This window comes from Cryptococcus depauperatus, chromosome 5, assembly GCF_001720195.1.
Source record: "Cryptococcus depauperatus CBS 7841 chromosome 5, complete sequence".
Lineage (NCBI taxonomy): Eukaryota > Fungi > Basidiomycota > Tremellomycetes > Tremellales > Cryptococcaceae > Cryptococcus > Cryptococcus depauperatus.
This window is the reverse complement of record NC_089472.1, coordinates 806,537-828,175: the sequence shown is the minus strand read 5'-3', so window position 1 is coordinate 828,175 and position 21,639 is coordinate 806,537. Positions and strand designations below refer to the sequence as shown.

The 21,639-nt window shown below is 43.6% G+C and overlaps 7 protein-coding genes across 7 annotated transcripts; 3 read left to right on the top strand and 4 right to left on the bottom strand.

Annotated features, from left to right (window-relative positions):
• Positions 1-222: 222 nt before the first annotated feature.
• L203_104460 (uncharacterized protein) lies at positions 223-2,192 on the bottom strand (the record flags this gene model as incomplete). Its single annotated transcript, XM_066213845.1, has 7 exons — positions 223-393; positions 448-543; positions 603-730; positions 794-976; positions 1,037-1,229; positions 1,285-1,401; positions 1,449-2,192. The coding sequence occupies 7 exons, from the start codon at positions 2,190-2,192 to the stop codon at positions 223-225; spliced, it is 1,632 nt and encodes a 543-aa protein (XP_066069942.1).
• Positions 2,193-2,367: 175 nt separating this feature from the next.
• Positions 2,368-4,414, top strand: L203_104459 (uncharacterized protein; the record flags this gene model as incomplete). The annotated part of the gene is made up of 3 exons (XM_066213844.1): positions 2,368-3,513; positions 3,572-3,659; positions 3,708-4,414. 3 exons carry the CDS (start codon positions 2,368-2,370, stop codon positions 4,412-4,414), a joined length of 1,941 nt encoding a protein of 646 aa, XP_066069941.1.
• A 542-nt stretch (positions 4,415-4,956) lies between these two features.
• L203_104458 (uncharacterized protein) lies at positions 4,957-5,852 on the bottom strand (the record flags this gene model as incomplete). The annotated part of the gene is made up of 3 exons (XM_066213843.1): positions 4,957-5,034; positions 5,094-5,682; positions 5,728-5,852. The coding sequence occupies 3 exons, from the start codon at positions 5,850-5,852 to the stop codon at positions 4,957-4,959; spliced, it is 792 nt and encodes a 263-aa protein (XP_066069940.1).
• A 3,503-nt stretch (positions 5,853-9,355) lies between these two features.
• L203_104457 (uncharacterized protein) lies at positions 9,356-13,375 on the top strand (the record flags this gene model as incomplete). Its single annotated transcript, XM_066213842.1, has 11 exons — positions 9,356-9,526; positions 9,575-9,779; positions 9,834-11,235; positions 11,285-11,540; positions 11,595-11,848; positions 11,898-12,124; positions 12,179-12,633; positions 12,685-12,884; positions 12,940-13,020; positions 13,066-13,153; positions 13,214-13,375. 11 exons carry the CDS (start codon positions 9,356-9,358, stop codon positions 13,373-13,375), a joined length of 3,501 nt encoding a protein of 1,166 aa, XP_066069939.1.
• Positions 13,376-13,525: 150 nt separating this feature from the next.
• On the bottom strand, positions 13,526-15,670 carry L203_104456 (uncharacterized protein; the record flags this gene model as incomplete). The annotated part of the gene is made up of 10 exons (XM_066213841.1): positions 13,526-13,849; positions 13,903-14,168; positions 14,223-14,313; positions 14,362-14,432; positions 14,481-14,626; positions 14,678-14,872; positions 14,919-14,997; positions 15,050-15,157; positions 15,210-15,383; positions 15,436-15,670. The coding sequence occupies 10 exons, from the start codon at positions 15,668-15,670 to the stop codon at positions 13,526-13,528; spliced, it is 1,689 nt and encodes a 562-aa protein (XP_066069938.1).
• Positions 15,671-16,660: 990 nt separating this feature from the next.
• L203_104455 (uncharacterized protein) lies at positions 16,661-17,203 on the top strand (the record flags this gene model as incomplete). Its single annotated transcript, XM_066213840.1, has 1 exon — positions 16,661-17,203. The coding sequence occupies one exon, from the start codon at positions 16,661-16,663 to the stop codon at positions 17,201-17,203; it is 543 nt and encodes a 180-aa protein (XP_066069937.1).
• A 260-nt stretch (positions 17,204-17,463) lies between these two features.
• L203_104454 (uncharacterized protein) lies at positions 17,464-21,111 on the bottom strand (the record flags this gene model as incomplete). Its single annotated transcript, XM_066213839.1, has 10 exons — positions 17,464-17,618; positions 17,664-17,872; positions 17,921-18,267; positions 18,314-18,555; positions 18,611-19,162; positions 19,210-19,285; positions 19,335-19,793; positions 19,846-19,973; positions 20,023-20,926; positions 20,980-21,111. The coding sequence occupies 10 exons, from the start codon at positions 21,109-21,111 to the stop codon at positions 17,464-17,466; spliced, it is 3,204 nt and encodes a 1,067-aa protein (XP_066069936.1).
• Positions 21,112-21,639: the final 528 nt, after the last annotated feature.

Genomic DNA, 21,639 nt, shown 5'->3' with positions numbered 1-21,639 from the left:
TGGCAAATGAAAGGGAAAAAGGACGAAGAGGTGGTGGCAAAAGAAAAAAAAGATTGCTGAATATATATAGCTAACTTTTCCTCCACCCCGCATGGACCTCTTCCACTTATTATCTGAGACCAGCCAAATTTCGTCCACGTGACATATCTTGCGGTAGACTCATTGAACATTAAGTATTATGCTTGTAATATAAATGCTCCATTCTTCTTTATTCTAATGTTCTCATCGTCCTAGCATCCCAAATCCTCCTGCGGTACCCACAGGTAGGTCCTTGAAGTGGTTCTCTGCACCTTGCCAAACCGTTTTCAGAACGTAAGCTTCAGATAACAGAAGCTCAATGTCATAGTCTGTCCATTGTTGCGTTGGGAGGCATTGAAGAAATATGATCATTTCCTATGGTGTTGATTAATATAATGCTGTGAATGAGTATGCAAACAGATGACTTACTTGAAAATCCATCTCACGTAATCTCTCACTCCATTTGACAAGCAGTGCCGAGCAAACGTACAAATGGAATTGCGAAAACGCATCAGTTCCTTCTGTCTATTGAGGAAACGATTCCGTATTAGCCCAACCCCAGTGAAAAGTAGGTTTAAACCTACAAGATATGTGTCCCACATCCTGATTGTACACTTCACACTAATCTCACGCATCAACAAGCAATTCATCCATCTGAATGCGAATTGCATAAATTCAACGCCCTGTTGTTCAAAATGTGCAGCCAATGGGGCTGAAATTAAAAAAACAATCAGTTCAAGTTAAATTCAATGAAAAAGGACAGATGCAGACATACCGTCAATTCTCTTGACCAAATCACTCATTCTTTTAACTAATCTTTGTATCCCTGGTTGTTGAGATATGTAATGATCCTGAATTCCATCTAACAGTTTTGACAAACACCAGAATGAGTCGGCTTCTATTGCGTTGAGTATTTGCGATGGTAGGTAAGAGAGATCGAATATCTCTGGGTCTGTGTCTGTGGATTGAGCATGGTTAACCAAGTGGTTGAAGACACAAGTAAGTCAAAGACACTTACCAATGTAAGCGGATAGGAAAACTTCAAAGAATGGCGTGACGAGATCATTTATCCCTTGAACATATCCTGATGCTGGATGGCGTATGGCCCAAACATATAATATCCTCTCTAAACTTCGTTGAGTTTCTGGGCATGACCACAAAAGAACTCCGGGGCGAGTACGGGGGACATCTATCTCAATCTGATGCCATATCTGCTCGATATTACTTGGTCAGTTGTAATCTGCACGTGTTGTGAAAACTACCCACCTGCTGATTGAGAGAAGATAGCCCTTTACCAAAATACTGGTCAACCAATGCAAGATACTCCTTACGCTTTCTATTCAATGTTATTAATCGAGGCTGAACAGGTAATGGTAGGTAATTCTACCCTTTCTCTCAGTTGTGCTTCACGACCAGTGGGAGAGACGTACCAGCAAAAGTTGCCAAACAATTGGCCGAACTTCATGTGGCACACCGCTCCAGGCTAGTCTTCTTAATTCACCCAAGTCGATACCATCTTCTCTCTGCAGTACTTTTGCAAAATTTTCTCTCCTTCTTTCAGTCCTCACACTCCTCTGTCTCGAGACCCCAGTTGTTTGTTGGTTGGCTGCTGAGCAACTAGAGCTGGCAAAAATCTCACTTGTGGAAGAGCCTGAAGGTTGATTGAAGAATGGAAACGATAATGATGATGGTGGATTAGATGAGACTGCAGAAGTTGGTGAAGCAAGAGCTAAAGATTGAAGCAGCTCTAAGGGATCTCGCAGAATATTCTCCACGTCCTTCCTGATAGCTTCCTCTCCGGCTTTCCGAGTCGGCTTAAGCCCTTGTTCTTCCACTTCTTCAGGTTCAACCAATTCCCATGCTCCTCCAGGGGGCAGTCTTGCGTGGACAGCTAAAGACTCTGACATTGTCGAGGACAGACCATTGTTGTAAAGCAGCGTTCCAGGAGGAGGCGGAGGTAAGCCTTCAGAGTACGTCTTTGATTGCATTAAATGCGGCCTTGCTGCTCTCCTATCATCTTCCTTGTCGGAGCTGCTATCCCAAGCGTCCTCCCAGTCTTCGCCAGTTGTTGTGCCACGTGGTTGAGAGCGGAGTGAGCGAGAACGTGGAAAGAGAGAGAATGCTGATGGATTTGCAGAATGAGGCCGAGTTGGGGGCTGTATTGGAGGAGCCATTCTACTTTTAGACAGCTCAAGAAGAAAAGCACAATATAAACCAAAAATAAAAAACCACAAGCACAGGCTGAGGAACAGACAATAATAAAAGTTGTGATGTCACAGCTTGATATATTTTGACCCAAAATTATGATTGAGGTCCCAATTTGTTTATCTTTTGCTTTCACAACTCCACATGCACAGAGATACAAACCATTTCGCCACCAGTACAGCTTCTTTCAATCTTCCAGCAGCGCCTTCGACCGCCCCTTTGCCCAACAATGGCAAGGGCAAGGTGTGCAGACCGAGTATGCTCAGTCTAACCCAAGATGCTGGGGACAGCAACTACGAAGGAAAGCAACCGCCTATGGTAGAGTTGATAAAAGATCCATCTTCAAGCAAAGCCATTAAACAGCTTATTCAACAAGAAGACGAGAACTCGGTGCCGTTGCAGCCAATGCCTCGTTGGTCGGCCTCGGCAAAGCCCATACAAAATGGTCTATTGAAAAGATCGATATCCACGTCGATGATTCCTTTAGAAGGTCTCAAGACAAGTACACCCCCTGCAAGACTGAACATTGCCTCCGAAGATAACGAGAAGAGGCAAGATACAGAGATGGCAGATAGCTCTAGATTGAGCCTGGATCATAGCCTCGAAGGAAACAGGTCTTCGCATCAGTCTACTTTCAACTCAGCCCGACCGCTGCCTTTTGCCCTAGTCCAAACGCTTATCTTGGAGAGTGATCCCCACAAGCACGAAATACAGAGCGAAGCACGTCTTCAACGCTTGATTCTCTCTCATCCATCCAAACTTCCACTTACCCCTCGTGCTCCGAGAGGTTCGAGGGGACGATTTCCAGATCAGGTTGAGGACGATGACGATGAGCTGGCATCTTTCAATGTGCCTCTTGCCGGGGGCGCTCGCCGATGGGGAGGCTGGACAGAAAGAGAAGAGAGCGATAGCGATGATGATGACGATCCCACACCTGAAGAGGGCGGAGAAGTAGAGAGAGCTTGGGCGGGGATAATGGACATGGATCAGCCAGAGTTGAGCCATCCGCTGACCTCCCAGTCTGGATTAGTGAGAGCCACTGAATCAGAACCCAACCAAGGACAGATTCATATAAATTCAAGCTATCCGCTCCCGACGCCGCACGCACAAGCTCAATCCCACCCTACTACTCAAAACCCTGCACAACAAACCCCAGTAAGTGCTATAAAATCTGGACGGCTCGGGATGGGAATAGTGCCCTCTCCAGGATACGGTCTTCAAACAGCGTTTACAACCCTTGGAATGGGTTCAGGTACTCCAATAGGTTCTCCAAATGTCGAGAGATCGGAGGTGTGTGACTTTTTCTTTTTCAATACAAGCAGTGGCAAAAGCTAACAGTCAAATATAGCTGGGTGCCAGTCCGAATGCTCCAATGAGTTCACCAGGGTTAATGCAGTATCGCGAGTCGTCGTCCTTCAGAACTGGCAAAAGAAAAGGTATTCTCTTTTCTTGCATCAACCATACCAAGCTTACATCGCATATAGCAGTCCAGGACGATCGATTTGATCCCTATAAACGGCCCAGGGGTACTTCACCTTCCTTTAATTCTCATCCCTCCTCCTCTCCTTTCCCTCTTTCTCCAAGTCGGCCTACCAGTATATCAATACCTTCTATTCCTGCTTCACCAAGCCATGCACCACTGTATCCTTCATCTCTCGGTGCGTCAGGTGGAGGTTCAAATTTATCTCGATTATCCCATTCACACGGACAACAAACACACCCATCTGGTTCACGACCGAACCACCCATACACCCGACCAGCAATTGCCCGCTCTAGAGCAGCTAGTCCTGCCCTCTCTGCAAGTTTAGGTAATGTCACAGGTACTGGGCCTATATCTGCCACAGGCGCTGGTTTGGGGCTGAGTGGTGGATCGTGGGGTGCTAGTGGGACTCGATCAAGTTTTCTGGCTCAAGTAGGCAAAGCTCGTGAGAGAAAGAGAGAAAGAAAAATTCGAGGAGAAGAGCAAGTGTTGGGCATCAACTTGGGTGGCTTAGATGGTCTGGGTGGTGGAGACGGGACAGGAGCAGGGGCAAAGGGAATTGGGGGACTGGGGTTATTGAGCCTGAAGAATCAAGTTAGAGAGGATGATGAGGATGGGGAGCATGTTTTCTGCGTAACTAAGGCTGACAGAGAGGGAGCAAACGGTGAAGATGCGAGGCGAGAAAAGGATGATGAAATGGAAGAAGATTGACGGGGCTTTTGTTCATACTCATGATTGTAAACGAATATCTTTGTACTCTTTTTGTGTAAATAGCCCAAGAGTTAGATTCTCTTCAGCCTCAAATTATACGTAACGTCATAGATCAAAAGGGGAAAAGTTGTATAGTGTTGTAGTTTAAGAGTTGACTTTGATATATTGATGAGGTTATTAATATTTGAGGCTTTCATATCATATTATTTATGTGGTTTGGCCTATCATAAAATTGATGAGCATATACCAGTGGCCTGTTGGAATAATAATCACCTTCTTCATCTCGCAATATCCAGCTATTGTTCCAAGTGGCCTGTCCATACAACAATATCAGTTACATACACATATAGAAGCGTTACAGCAACAGTCAAGATACAAGTCTTATGAGGCATTTTGAATCATAGTACAGCTTGAATATATCAACGAGACTGTCAACAACATAGAGTTGTCGGATTAGACAACTGCGCACATTAACAACACTATTTACAAGAATCTTGACGGCATACGCCCAACACAACCTCATTACGCATAGGAAACTGCGTTTAGCGTCCAGTATAGGAGCTTTCCAAGGGCCACAGAGTGTTGAAAACCATTTCATCTTCATTCATCGGGCGTCTTGGCTAAACAATACACAACATTACCTGTTAACACATTCCATAAAGTGAGAGTAAAAACTCACTCTTTCCTTGCCGTAGCTGGCAGCTGCTTTCCTCTGCCTTTCCATTCGCATCCTGAACCCTCGACATATCTGATCCCAAGGCACAAAATCCATCTCTACATCTTCCCTGTTTGACTGCCCATAAAGGTAAGCTTTCCTTAGACACTCTTGCCAACTTTTCCTCAATTCAAGGAAAGACAAATCTCTTCGAGCGACGGGAGAGAGATGCGATAGACGCTGCCGCGCGCCTCTCTTGAATATCTCGTGGTTCATCTTTTCCATAGCGTGAAACCCCATGGCTTCATCATCAAATTCGGAGGCAACAATCAAGAGATCCCATGGATCGTATTCTCCTAATGTATATGCTAGATTCTTGAGCCTTTTGAGAGCAGCTTCGTCACAGTCAAACTCGTCAAGTAATAGAGATAACTTGTTGAAATCCTCAAAAGTGATGGGCCGAGTCAATGAACTATGCGCTCCGATCAATTGAAGAAAGACGGCAAGCTGATCTGAGGATATGTCAACATCAATAGGGTTGAGCATGTTGGGATATGATTTTGTGATTTGGTTCAAGGGCCTGGGAAACTCCATCATGTCCTTGAATACGGCACTATCAATCGTCAATGGTGAATGAATTGATATCCCATAGATTCACCTGCTCCTGGCCAAAGGCTCACCATCAACGATAAACCTTGAGCCATCGTTGGATTTGAGAATGATCTGGCGGCATAAAGGATTTCCGAACGCTTGCGATTGAACGGATGTGTTTTGATGAATCATGGATAAATGTCAAGACAGTTATCTGATAAAAAGATAAGATATAAAAAAGTCAGATGGTGGATATTTGTCGTCGGTCATCTCCGATTGGTCGATTTCTTCTAATATTTTTATTACATCATTACTTTCTAGAATCGCTCTTATATATATACTCTAATTAGTTAATCATAACACTTTTTTTCTGCGTAAAGGCAAACTTTTAACTCTATCATCTTTCCATGGCAATATACGGATAAACGATTATTAAACAGCCTTATACCAGGATCGTAGATACTACCCGTTGCCATCTGGCCTCTGGAACAAGAAAATAGAGCCGAGTAAACGATATACGCAGAGAGAGAGGCATAGCTGAATAAATAATCCTCAGAAAATCAAGCCTCAGCCTATCCAGACCAGCCTCACAATCTCAGCCAATCTCATCCCGTCCCAACCCATCCCTAGTCTTTTCCCAATCCTGATAGCAAGAATTCCCAAGGCTATCCCAACATTTCTTTTATCTAGAAGCGAGTAGGATACTCCTTTCAAGTTTGCTTCCAACTTCTTTCGATCTCCCAAAATGACATTCCGAAGAAGGACTCGGTATGAATCACAAAGGTGCTTTATTGGCTATCTTGAATGTATTGCATTCGGGTTTGTTTTGGGTGAGAGTGTAGCAATCTTTTCACGGGAATTTATAGCTGGCAAATAGATAACTTTTGCGGCGTATATCAGCTCACAAAGACACTCTTCGATTACAATATGACTGAAGGGAATTCGACTAAAACAGTGGACTCCAGGCAGGAGGATGCGATTCGGGAATTACTCAGAACTTCACCTGACCTGCTTCATTGGTGGCTTAACGGCTCCAATAATCCAAATAGCCTGGTTCTCAAATCTGCAGGTTATGAAGATTTTTCGCGCTCAGTGGCTTCAAGCATTGCAAGCGTTTACTCTGGCCTTGTTGAAAGTATAAAGTCTGCTTTAAACGACACTCGAGGAGCTTTGACAAGTGTTGGAAATGAAGCAAGTCATATTTGTAGCTGGGTTAGAGATGGCTTGAGCATTTCTTACAGAGGTCAATCTCCCGGACTATCATCTTACCAATCTCGATTGTCATGGAAACAACCCAAACCATGCCGCAAGAAACAGCCAAAAGGCTCACATAATATCACAGTAAAGAACCTATCTATAGCAGCAGTAGCTTTGTTAGGACTTATGTGGGATCCTAAGACTTTACAAGAAAGGCGTCAGGATAAGAAAATGTTTGGGTGAGGAATAGAAGGCAGCTATTTAGATTGATTCTCTGAGAATCTACCAACAATCAGTCCTTCCTTATATCTTCTCGGTTTCGGCGGCGGTCATTCAACCATACCATAGACAAGCCATATCCAATGTCCTGACCTTCTCTCTCCATCATCCTGACAAGCTGCTCAATCAGTTTTACCTCTCACGTTAACAATTCTGCGAAATGTCCCGAATGTCGACGAGCTGGATAGAGAGTTACAATACACTGCGATACAGAGCTAGACGGGCTCGCCAGTGGTAGAGACAAGTAGAAAGACTCGGTTTGTCTGGTAACCAGCATACACCTACAGATCATGAATACTTGTCATCACGATTGGGTTTGCGTCTTGAGTTTTCCAAGGCTAGAGATTCAGGCTGTGTTGACGAGTCACGATATTTCTCTAGAAAAGGTAAATAGAGCTGGTTTATGACCATTCTGCTTGACCATGAAACGAGCAGAGTATTGCGTGTTTAAAAGTATTGATGGGTATGGGAGAGATCGGGTCTGTTTGACAATTAGGTTACGAGCTCTCATACGGTAACCGTTTTTATGAATTTTCTAGCAGCGTGTATTGCTATCTGTCGTATTTAAGTTGTACATAATTTTTACATGTAATGGGTAGAAAAGAGAAATTGAAGATACAAATTGAAAACTAAATCAACGTCTGCAGAATTATATTTGTGGCGATAGACCACCTCTTTCCGACATTATCAGGGCAGCCTATTAGTATGAGATGGATGAAAGACCTGCTTGGAATCACGCTCAAAATGTCATCTTTGGGGCGTCTGGTTGCACAAGACTGGCGCTCGCACTCCCGAAGTTTTCCAGCGTATAGCGTGTCTTTTTGTTCAAATAGAAATCCAGCGCAAGTGTTGTAACAACGTCTTGTGGAGCGATACGCATAGTTACCGGAGGAAGAATTGAAACACGACAGATGTTTGTAGAAATTGTTTCGGCGTTCTCTTGCTTCATGACTTGTCATCGATGACAAATCACGCTGCTATGGATGCGCTATTCTTAAAGGCTTGGCCATAGCCGGGTGTTTTCCGACATACCCTTGGCAGCTACAACTGCTTTTCTTTGCTCACACATTGTTTTTACCATCCTCTTGATGGTTCCCTGTAAAATCACTTCTCATGCTATCTGGATCAGTTCCTTGAGCTGTCCAAGGGCAATGATTCCCTACGTGAGACACGAGTGCTTCCATTTGAGTGCATTTTAGACAGCAATGATATTGTCAAGATTGAGAATTAGGTAAATGGTTTAATGTAGAGATTCCACAAATCTTCAAATCGATGCAGGTCCGACTCTTGTGCCGTGAAAAGCATTATCTATCGGGTGCCCCACAATCTTCTTTGGCGAGTCTTTCAACACACGATCTGACCTTTTGACGCAAGCCTCTGCTTACGTCTCAGCGTTGGTTCTGCCAGGGACTTGGTGTTGCTTCCTTAGCTTCGAAGCCGTTTAGTTTCGAGCAAAGTGACGGTGATTTGGAGCTGTACTCGGTTGCTTCCAAAGCCGCCATGCATTGCCCTTTTCGTATATGGCCTGCTTTGCAGATGATACGACGATGTCTACCTTCGAACGGAACTGAGCTCTTTGGCGAAACAATCTGATTTCAAAGTCGGACTGAGTCCAGATAGGGCTTTTGGCAGCTAATGATGTAGCTGTGGTGTTTCTCATCTTACCACTTAAAGATATAGAACACATTTTGCGGCTAAAAATTTGACTATGAAGGAACGTGTTCCGACTTGGTTCGATATATTGCTCTGGTTTGCAATAGGATTCTGTTCATCAGTTTGATTCTTTCCTGGCCTCAATTATCGAGAGGAGGAAGGTCGCTAGATTTCCAAAGGCTGTAGTGATGCAGTCACTTGCCACGAGAGGTCATTTCATAGATTGCTGGCTGGCACATGTTGTATGCTTTGGCTATTTGACCCATGAACTAAAGACTTTTTGACAGTTCTTACCATACTGAAATATTCTCTTGAGTACTAGATTCACCTAATGTGCTTTTGATTTACAACGTAAATTAGTCAAATGAATGTTTAAAAGTAAAATGCAATATTTCGAAATAGAAAATTCAAAATGAGAATGATAGAATAATTTTTCTCCCAGATTTTGTTAATTGAAATTTATCCCAATATGTATTTTGGGGTTAGAATTAATTTGACGTGTCGCGTTTTCTGTCATTTCTCTCTTTTTTTATTCATCCATTTTCTTTCCACTTTGCTTCTTTTCAATGCTAGAAGACCCGCTACTTGACGATTGTGACCCAACATTTACCCACTTCTCCCATCGATCACAATTTCTCAAAGCGCTAGGAGAGTTTCTACAGCTAGATGTCTGCCAAGAGTCAAGCGAGAAGCAAGATGAGCAAGAGGAAGCTCAAGTGGCCCATTTGGGAGGTATAGTACGTCGCAGTGGTTTTATTGATGGTATGTCTAACGAAAAGTTGTAGCTAGACCATTACTTGCCTATGCCTGGTTTACTTGATCCATCTCTACATGAAATTGTGCCACCTCTTATGAATATCTTGGAACATGCGCTACGCATAATGGATGGGAAGGATACTAATACTGGCACAAACATCAACTCCAAAAGGATAGAGCGCCTCGGGAGGGTGATCAACTGGGTTGTAAAGGTTCGGGGTTGGAAGATTGTTGGTGCGTATGTATGGCCAATGATCAATTATACAACCTTGCTGAAATATACATTAGTGACCCACTTTTCTTCTGCCATTCCAAACTTGTCAATGTTGGTGAGCCTTTTGTCACCCCCTGCAACACCGAATCCATCAGTTCCACCAACAACACCCCATCATCCAATGATCTCATCTCCGTCAGCTTGGGAACTTCGTGCTGTATTGTTGATATGGCTGGCGATGCTTCTTACTATGCCATTCAATCTTTTAGCGCTATCGGACTCCAATGATCCGATCTCAAGTATACCTTATGGTATAGATATGCCATCGGCTACAATACTCTTCAAAAAATCTACCTCCAAACTTGCACAGAGGGTCAGTCTGCTTGCAATCCCGCTGCTGAAGAGACCAGGCAATGAGGGAGCTTATGCCGCGTTGGTACTAGCACGGCTTTTGTCTCGAGAAGACGCAGTGCATGGATTGTCTGGCTTTCTCGAATGGGTATCAGTGGAAGTACGAGAAGAAGATCGTGAAGGAGAAGCCAGCTTGATTGCTTCATTATTCAAGTTTCTATCCCTCATGCCGTCTCTGCTCAAAGCCAAACATTTACCTTTGCTTGAAGTCTTCTTGGAGGAACAACTTTTACCTCATCTCAGGGGATCTCGGACTGCAGCAGAGTCTGGGCTAATTCGAAAGCTTGCTATAAAGGCCAAAGGCCGACTATGGATGACAAAACTTGGCAAAAAATATCAAGAAGGTGAAGCCCTGGATTTTCCCCTTGGTCTTGAAGCCGAATTGAATGATCTTATGTGTGATCTGTCGGATAAAGATACCATTGTCCGTTACTCTTCTGCCAAATACCTTGCACGCATCGCTTCGCTCCTTCCAGCATCCTTTTCTTCACAAATTGTCCTAGCAACTATTGCTCTTTTTCAAGGCACCGAAGACGAACCGGTTATCACGACTTCTTTTGGAACGATCATCGATCCTGGTGGATCTAGTACTGTTGGAGGGACGATGGGTTTTGAAGGGCTTGAAACGCAAAGAGGGGAGGCGCGATGGCATGGTGTCTGTCTTGCACTTGCCGAGATGGCTCGACGCGGGCTGATCCTAGGCGAAGCAATCGAAGAGTCCGTCTCATGGGTCCTCAAAGCTCTTAATTTCGATCTCCGTCGAGCTTCTCATTCAATTGGATCCAACGTTCGCGATGCTGCTGCTTACCTCCTCTGGTCTCTCTCGCGAGCATGTCCGCCAAAAGTTCTTGAATTTTTTGCAGAAAAGATTGCAACAAGTTTGGTATGTGTGGCGGTATTTGATAGAGAAGTCGGTGTGCGACGAGCAGCCAGTGCGGCATTTCAAGAAGGAGTAGGAAGACTGGGACTGTATCCCAAAGGAATTGATGTCTTGGCGAAAACAGACTTCTATTCAGTCAGTGTGAGGAGAATAGCGTTCACGGTCGCTGCTCCTGCTGTCGGAATGTAGGTAAAGTCTTTCTCTTTACTGTGCCTTTACTGACTTTCGCGTTAGACATGAAGTGTATAGAGAAAAAATGCTCCAACACCTTCATAATATCACTCTTCGCCATTGGGACTGCGTCATGCGAGTACAAGGGGCTTTAGCTCTGAAAAGCCTCTTGAAATTCGATTCGGGATCGATTGAGAAATCAATGCAGCAAGAAATAGAGAATCTGTCTTCGATAGACTCGATGAATGCACATGGAGCACTGGCTGCTTTGTGTCAGATTGCTCAATTATTTAAATGCGATGATGAGAGGAATCTAATGGTATGTTGTTTGTTGTAATGGTGTTATCATTACCAACACTCCTTGTTTAAACAGATATTTGAAGCACTCTCTACCATACGACCTGCCACGTTAGTCTCTCAACAAGCTGCTGATATCCTCTTAGTCATATGTAATCTTTTAAATGTCATACTCAACCGATCTATTTTGGAATTGTCTTGTTCGCAATCAACAATCAATCATTTTTTGGATCTGGCTGGAATGAGGAAAGAAAGTGATGTACATGAGAGTATGGCAAAAGTATATTTTAAGTTGAGCATATTGAGGAATGTTGAGACAGATATTGAGAAGCATGTCTACGCCTTATCCATACGAGTTTAATTTACTGACCAAAAACAGACTCATTGGGGACTTGAAGTCGTATCGCGTCAGCCAACGTCAAGCCGCCGCTCTCTCACTAGGCCACATCCAGTACCCTCCTGCGCCGTCGGCCATCGCCGAGAAGGTTATAGAAGCACTTTTGGGTTTATTGCAAGACCCTGACAAGGTTGAGGTAGAGAGCAGAAGGTGGGCTGTGAGGTCTTTGGCTGATATCGTGGCCCAACAAAGTGACGGCCACCCTGTTGGTAAATCCTTTAGTTTTTTTTTACCAAAGTTCGTTTTGCTGACAATAGGTACAGTGTCCTCGTTAACTTATAATGTCATAATTCGCGCCCATATAGCTGGCTTATCGGATTATACAACCGACCAAAGAGGAGATGTCGGGTCGTGGGTTCGTATAGCTTCTCTCAAAGCTCTCAGTAAAGACTTGTCATCTCTCACTCCTATAACTTCACTGCTCGAGATCAACATTTTTGACCAAGTTATTGGTGGTATAATCAAGCAAGCTGTAGAAAAACTTGAATCCGTACGTTTGGCTGCTGCGCTAGCTTTGGCGGAGATAAAAGCACAAGGCTGGACATGGGAAGGCGATGACGCTTTAGCGGGCGATCTGTCTCTATTGAAAGAGGAAGGGTTGAAATATATTGACGCAAAGGAATGGTATAGAGGTTACATGCCGCTGGTGGAAAGCAAATATAGGGAAGAATTTATGAGTGGGTTAGTGTTCAGTGTGGGTAGTCAAGTAGGCACACTTGTCAGTTTTTTTTGCATTGTGGAACAGAGTCAATACTTAAGAAACCTGTAGTCTGAAGCGGCTTTCCAGCCTCTTCGCCAGTATCTTGCCGATCACAATTCAGCTTATTTGTCAAATTTGTCCACATTGCTGTTCCTATTGAATCAGAACTTCAAGTCCAATCGAATTTTCATACCCACTTTGCAGACTGTATACAAATTGTTTGCAGCTCGCATTTGGGAGACTGTGACAGGTGACAATAATACTGATCTGTAAGCTTAAAATTGAGCGTCCAAATTAGAGGATAAAAAGTTGACAATTCAACAGACCTGTGAAAATTATGATCATTGCTACCAAGGGATTGGGGAGCATCAAGTCGATTGAAAGGATCTCTACTGCTATGAGAATGTATGTAGATAATGCATTGGCCTATGAAATACTGATGATGTATAGAGTCATAACATGTCTTTCTATGCCTTGTGGTATCTCTTCGGAAGCAACTGGTCTCATTTCTCTCTTCCTTGCCCACCGATTCCCTAGAGTAAGCTTTTTTAATAATCTTCAGGATTTGTTACGGCTTCACTGACAGGTGCATATCCAGATACGTGCTATGGCATCTGAAGAAATATACTTGACTTTGTCTGGGATGGACGAAGAAATGGAGGAAGAGCTAGAAGATACGTTATTGGAGACAGATTGGGCAAGCCCAGTTGTGGAAAGGAATGTAGAAAAAGTCGTAAAACTGCTACAAAAACGGACATAGAAATTGTGTCTCTCTTGACACGTCATATAATATCGTATATGATGTGTGTCTGGTTTATGGAACTTATAATGCCAATGATTATGCATAGAACTAATGCAACTGATGTGATAAATCAATGATAGGACGTAAAATCTAGATTTTGTCAAAAGTTTAGACACCATAGTGATGATTGTGCCCGTGCCCTCCGCCTTTCATCTTCGTACCAACCATTGTTCCCAATTCATGTCGCTCCTTACTGATCGTTTTTCTATGTCCTCCCACACCCAACTGCTTCTCCATTGTGTCATGTACCTCTCCTTCTATCAGTTTCAAATATTCAATCTTTTTTTGAGCTTCAATATCGACAACACGCTCCATCGCCTCAACCCAACGTTCAACTCGCAGAGGGCGATGCTCGCCTGACGATCTGGAAAGATAACGAGCGTGCGAAACAACGGGAAGCTTTCTAAGGGTTCGGCCAGAAAGTTCTAAGGACTGTTTTGATTATTAGTGTTGGCTCAATTTAGAGAGTTTCTTCGCAGACAGACATGGCATTTTACAGCTAAATCAGCCAAAACCCCACTAACAGCTCTTTCTCTTTTGCCTTGTTTCATGCCTTCAATGCTATCTGTCCTGCCCCATTTCCTTTCGTTCTGAGCTTCTTCAGCGGCTTTCCAATCGAGTATACGACAATGTCTAATGAGGCCTTTCGTTATACATTCCTGGAGACATCCCGAGAGTATGGAATATACTGCTCTAGGAGGAGGAAGAGGAATGTGTTCTTGAAGATCAACTCGGGAAATAAACGCTTCATCTATGGAAAAACCTTAGTAGAGTCCTGTGCGATATATGAGACAAAATCATCTACCAATAGCATCAACCAGGTTAGAGGTTGTCATAACGAGGACATTTTTGCGGGTTCGTAATTTATCAAGCTGAGTCAAGAGAGCATTGACCACCTACAGACAGTTTCAGTCATTTGCCCTTAGAAAATATTTCAAACTAACTCTCAGAGAATCCGACGGTTCGTTGCCTTTCATTGCGCCAGCTCGAGCGGCAGTCAACGATTCAACCTCATCTAATAATGCATCAATGTCGTTTTGTATATTCGCTTGCGAAAACCAACCTATCATCACTACAACAAACCCAGACTCATCTTCAACCATGTCTGTGACCATTTGAAAGAGCTTTTGGACTAGTTTCCCAGACTCAGAAAACCATTTTGAAAATAACGAATGGGAGTTAATCTCGATAATCTTGCCATGCCGGTACCTGTCAAGAGTGATCAGCTATGCCAATTATAATATGGAGCAATATGCAAACTTTTGTGAAAGACGAATTGATATTTTCTGAGCCAAAGCTCGACATAAACTGGTTTTACCTGTTCCAGGAGGACCATGTAGCAGGATGACTCTGTTCCAAGCAATGACGTTGAAGTCAATATCGCACTCGGAAAAAAGAATCGTGGAGTAAATGTAGTCAAGCAAGCGTGCTTTAATATCATCCGAGTAAACCAAGCTGAACGTTGTCAGAACATCCATGCAAATAATTGAAGATATCTCACGTATCCCAAATCCCGTCGAGGTCAACGGAAGGCAACGATCGGACTGATGCTGCCGATACTTTCTCCTCATTCTCGTTATCTAGTAATAGCGTTGATGTCGCTCATAACCCAAGGCATGTTTGTAAACCTACCATCGTCTAAATCCGCAGAGAACTCCTCCACTTGATTGTCTAGGGAAGTTTTATAGACATGAACATGAATGTCCACTTCAGACACTTGAACTGATGCAAGTCCAATCGCTATACACTGTTGGCAGCGGCCTTTATGAGAGAGAAACGAAATGCCGTTTACCGCCCTCTTCAACCATCACTCTCTCCACATGATCTCTCAATATATCCACATCCGTCCAACCAGGCAGTTCGCGTCCCAACTCTATCTTTGCGAGATCTTCATCAATATATTGAATTACGATCTGCATAATGGGCTGCTCTCTTAACCGAGAATGTTGCTTTTGTCGAACCTCCACTGTTTGCATATGTCAACCACAGATGCTCGTCCAATATACCAAAGGCCTTACCATGAACCACCATTCTATCATGCTCATCATCGCTCTCATCATACTCAAGCTCTTCATCCGTGTCTACGAGCATATTATCTTGTTCAGATTTTGAAACAACTCTAGCTTCTTTACTGCTATCGGCGCATCTTTTGGGCCTCACAGGGTCTGCAAAAGGGACTGTAGATGGTCCCCGAGTGCGTGATTTTGAGGAAGAAGATGGAGGAGCTGAATTGAACTCGAGAATAGGAGACATTATTAGTTTTCAAATATAAAAAGAAACAAAGAACAATTAGATCATACATTATAAAAAGGGCATCGCGTGTCGACGCGTCGATCTAATTTTTCTACAAGTCATTACTAGATAAATTGTTAATGTTATTAAGCAAAAATAACATTTTTCGAGTCTCTTGTACTGTCGTATCACAATACATACTACCATGACAACACTTGGAATGGAATGTTATTTATTTAATCATCAAAATTGAGGTAAAAAGAATACGCTGACGGGGAATCGAACCCCGTGCTAGAGCATTTTCCGACTTTCCAGCCGCCATTTGCAATGAAATGGGAAGCTCTAATGTTACCAATACACCATCAGCGTGAATAGGATTTGGAAAAGCCAATTCGTGTATATATTATGTACAGTGCCATAACCCTTTACCAGACATTACGTCTTTTTTTTTATTCTCATTCTCTTTCACTTCTCAACAACAAATCTTGAGCCGTTCTATTATCAACCACATCAAAAGGTATAAAGTACGACTCTCCATATTTACGCAAATCAACCAGTGTATCTCTGCCATTGATTCAATATTTTCTCCATTGTCTCATTCCAGTCTTCTTCTCAAACATTTCTCGTCCTAATGGCTCAACCGTATATCAGTCAGCCCATCCAAAATGAGCTCAAATCGTGATGAGCGATGGTCTTACATTTTCTTATCTCAGTTCTCTCTGTCTCTATGAACAAACTCATGTGGACCGATCCTGCGGTGATTCTATCTGACTTTGCTACTTTTGCAAGCCCGCTCATCGCTCATGGCTTCCTTTCTGGGAGCGTTTCTTTGAACGTATGGATTTGAGCTCAACATAGCTCTTGCTGAAGCCGACATAAAGGGAGCTCTGGATTTTCTTCAGCAGAGAGGGCTTTTGAGACAATGCTTAATGAAACACTGTGACAGCAATCACTATAAAAACTCGCTCATGTGTCATACTCTTAACAAAAGCATATATGTTATCTAAAGGCATGGTTAACTCCAATCCTTCAGGTGGATCAATAACTCCCATATCTAGTGTCTCTACGAGCTGTCCTAGCTCTCCCGAAACCGTCGCCACCAGCATTGTTCTTGACCCCGACATGCTCATTGAGGACGGATTCGACATTGACCCTGTAGAAGAAGGCGAGCCAACACAATTGACTGAGGAAGTTTCCGACATCCAATATGGTGTGATAAAAAATAATCCACTGATCTCACTTGCCTATGAAAGCAATGAACAAGGTGAATGGTTATTTCAAGCCTACCAGCCCAATCCAGAAATCAATTTACACTTGCCTTTCAAAGTAGAGGCTCCCGATACTAATGTAGACAGGAATCAATGGGTTGAAGCTGTTTCATCCTCAGAGGTGTTTAACAAGGAAAACCTTATTGAAGGCATTAAATCTACATTCAATAAAGAATCAACCGTTCTCACTGAAAATGAGCTACAGGATATGGCCAACGCGATAAAAGAAGCGCTAGGACAATGTTACTCTGTTTTCAAAGAAAGGCTTGAAGGTGCTCGTAGGTGATTGTGGTTAAGAGTTCATAAGTAGTGATCCTCAGTGAATGGTGCCTCATCATCACTCCTCCTGATAGGTTATAGAAAACACTTCCTGCCAGAACAGAATGTGCCAGCAGTGCTTGATTATTACCAACATATGTGGATCATAAAAGACACTCTTCCATACTCATGGATGCAAAGATAGGTTTCCTGCAGAGCCAACGATCCACTGGATTATTCATACAACATATCTTGATATTATTATTTTTCCACTGGATCTGTTCGTCTTTAGATATCCGCGCACTCGCAGTCACAACCAGCGACAGGACAGACCACATGAGGCGGTAGACCATCCAAGTCGCCTTCAAACCATGGTAATACATGGCACGCATGTCCACCGTGCCGACATGTCATACAAAAAACATAAGCCGCATCTATTGTATCTATCTTTGGATCAGCTTTGGATCAATCTATGCGATGAAACTAACCATTGATGTAAGCAGTATCTTCCAAAACATCCGATGGCGGTCTGTAAGGGTCGACATGCAATAAACAGATATCACACCGTGGTAGAGGATTTTGGCAGTACATGCATACTGTTGTGCGTTCGCTAGGCCATCCTACACTAGGCGTGCCCCGAAGAGTGTTCTTTTGATGTAGTCGCTGTTCGATATCTTTTGACACAGGGTTATTACAACTGTTTGTGGTCAGCTCGCATTTCAAAACAAAAAAAAAGCACAATTACATTGGGCAGCATCTCGACATACTCAAGTCTTCCTCCTTCGATCCAAGTGTTCTTTGCAACTGGCCCCACTTGATGTCAAAGTCGCATCGTTCACTCCACATCGCCCAGCTATCTAGCATATCCCTGTATGTCTCTCTCCATCTTTCAACCATCTCCTTTTCTGCATCGTTCAGTTTGTTCGGTGGGAAAAATGCGGAGAGCAAGGTAACTGTTTGTAAATCGCCTGTGCGAGCTAGATAGCGTGCGAGGAGAGATAATGCCGGTGGAGCGAGACCAGTAAGAGGAAGCATATGGAGCGAAGCCGAACGGGTGAAGCGGTTCATGCGGCCCCTCAAAAATTGTGAAAACTAAAATTACATCAATCATTATTTACTTGTAATACGAATCTCTCACCTCTTGATCGTCTAAATGCTGTACAGCTACTGCAATTCTGTCTAGCAGGGGTATGCTTTCCTCCTCAAGCACTGACTCCCAATCCTCACCTCCAATCCTGCTCAGAATCGCTCGGATATGAGGATCATCCACGCGACGAACAAGGTTTCGCCAATGCAAATTGAAGTATTCTGATCCTCGCGCAGAAGCAGACTGCGACATAAAGCCTGCTATGGTTGACCCAAGGAGGTTGTCGTTCTGATCTAGTATCATTTTTCATAAGCAGAGAGCAATAGAAAAAATACGCAGATAACGCACCTTCACTTGTCATCAATATTTTGACAGTCTCACTCTCGTCTCCTCTAAAGAATGCCTTAAACGCAGCCTTGCTTTTCTCCCCTTGTTTAATCAACCTCTCCACTTCGCTCTTTTCACCTTCCCCATTCTCCCCACAAACAGTTAATATCAGCTTTCGTAGCCCATTCCTACCAGATGAGCTTGAGACTCCTGCATGTACAGTCCCAGGATGAACTACGGCCTCATTTGCAGCCGCACGCGCTTCGTTGATAGACTGGATAGCAGAGATATAATCAGGGTCCACGTCTTGTAATGGCCTGTCCGAGGCTTTACGTTCTCTTGGAGTAAATGTGCCAGCTCTTGTAACAGAAGCGGAACGACTTCCTGGCCATGAAGGTCGACGATCTTGCCCATATTGACTTAAGACAAGTTTCTCACGAAGGGCGTCGGGGGAGAGAGGTGTAGAAAAAATGTCCATTGTACCGAAAGATGTCCAAATAGGATATATGCCTAGATGAGCAAGACTGTAGCCACCAGATGACGAGAGAGCGGGAGTCATCGCTCTTATTAAATCTACCAATCATGAACATTGTAAAGCAATCAAGAATGTCAACACGTACGATCAAGAAACTCCCAAACACCTGCAAGTTTATATTTGCCAGGATGTTTACTTGCCACCGCGGCATTCAATAACAGCTAATTCGTTGTCAGTCAATAACCATTGTTTATATTCAGCAGAACTCACATTACCCAACCCATAGCCCTCCATAGCCCTTCTCCTCATAACAACGCTTACATCGCCACCCAGGACTTTCCTCCAGCCCTCGTACCCTCCTAATATCTCACCTCTCTCATTGATCAAATCTTCATTATCATGTTCATACCAGTCCCTGTCGCCGCTCATAAAAGACTTGGTCATAGCATCCCCTGCTAACTCTTTTGTATTTGCACCATCTGTATTGACAGGTCGCGAGAACTTGCTCGGGGCAGGTGAAGATGAACGGGAACGGCTATGCTGACTCAAGATTGCTGTAATCCTTTCAGGGGGGAGCTGGAATTTGTTGCGTCGGTATATCGGGTCCAAATCTTTTGGTTGAGAAGCAGGAGGCTGATCTGACTTTGATCGAGGCAGCGTTATGTCGGGATCAAGGATTGTCAACGAGGACGTGCATATTGCAACGTCTCCACGGGAGCTTGATGAAAGCTGTACAGTTTTAGCATCATGGCATCTCTGTCAACTGATTGCTGGAACATACAACAGATGCGAACCCCACAGGACCGATTGAGATTGTCCCATCTCTTAGAACATACATTACATCTGCTTCACCTGACTGTGTTGGCGGACTGAAAGTAAAGCTATGCAATGTATGTTTTGGTTTGACAACTGTAATAATTATATTAATCATCATCTAATAGGCTTCCTGGCTACTTACTTTCTCTTATCCCGCCCAGCGTGACCCATTCTTCATGCCGACTTGAATACCGGACAATATCCCAAATGCTTATACCAGCTTCTCTACCCCCCACACCCAACCTACATGCATCCAGCCAACGTAGATTTAAAACATGGCCAAGAACTTCAAAATTGAGAACATCAGTTCCAGGTTTTCGGGTATCCCATAGTCTGACCGTATTATTCTGCCCTGGAGGAGATTCGTACGAAGCAAACAAGTGTTGATCTGTAGGATTTGGAGAAAGACCGTGACAAGCCCGGGTTAACCACTGGGCACTTGATCCTGCCATATTGGCTCCTTCCCTCGGTGTAGTATGGGTTGGTACACGTAAATCATAGAGTCTTATGGTTTTATTACTGGACGAAGCTAAAAGCTGATGAGGCACCGTGGGTACAAAAGCGACAGAAGTGATTTGTTCAGAGGGACAGTAAGCTTGAATAGGCCTAGGTTCTGAGAGGGAAGTGGATTTGAACGAGCTTGTCACGGTCGTCTTGAGTCGATGAGCTTCCGGTCTTTTCCAGTCTGGATCACCATCCACAGGGATCCTAGAAGCTGCTACAGCATCATGTATATCCCATATCAACAATGACGAATCAGACCTATGTCTTTCCAAGCCTGTAGCTAAATAATTTGGATCTTGCGTTGAGAATGAGATGCTCGAGACTGGTCTTGTATGTTTCACCGTTAAGGTTGCGACAGTTTGGGGAACATCAGTTGCAGCCATGGGAAGGGATAATGTAGAGGGAGATAAATTGAAGATGTACGTCTTGCCAGACGATACACCGGTCGCCAAAAGATGCCTGTAAACTGGAGACGGAGACCATGCGAGGGATCTGACTTGGCCAACTTCTGTCTGAAAACCCAACATTGCCATCTTTCCTTCCTTTTCCTCTCATCAGCGCTCTGACCAATTCAGAAAAGAACGGGTTAACTCACATCTTTCCTCCATTCGTACATTTTGATATCTCCAGAGACCATTTGCGACAACTGTCCACCAACGACAAATCTTGGAGGCGAGACTGCATGGGGGTCTGATAGGGCGATGCGGCGAGACTCTGACGCCGACATTTTTGCTATTGGTGAATGCCCAAGAAAGTAGAAAAGAGTGGTAAAACCAAAATAATTGTAATTCACTTATCCGCAATATCAGCGCAATTCGTCCGGTGGAGGCATAAATATCGAAAGTCTATTTCAGTCTTGATTTAAATTATCTTTTAATAATCGAAATACATCTCATTTATATATATTTCTTTGCAATGTAGACACTTCAAAGTAGAAACTGAACGCTGTGTTTCTATTTTACGTTTCTTACATTGCATTGAATAGTATACAAGCAGCTTTTTGCTTTTTTTTGCTTTCCTGCTACTAAATCTTGTATAGACATCCAGATTCGACTTGTTTCGCAAGCAATACCTACAATCTGGACATTATGTCCTTACCGCCTTTTTCCCTCGCTCTTTACCTCCTAGAAACCTCAGAATATCCCATGGTTTTACTATTCAGGTTCTTGGTTATGGCGGCAATCAACATTACTTCGTCACGCAATATCTTGTGCTTTGCGATTCGCCTTGCAGCCCAACTTGGGACTCTTATGGA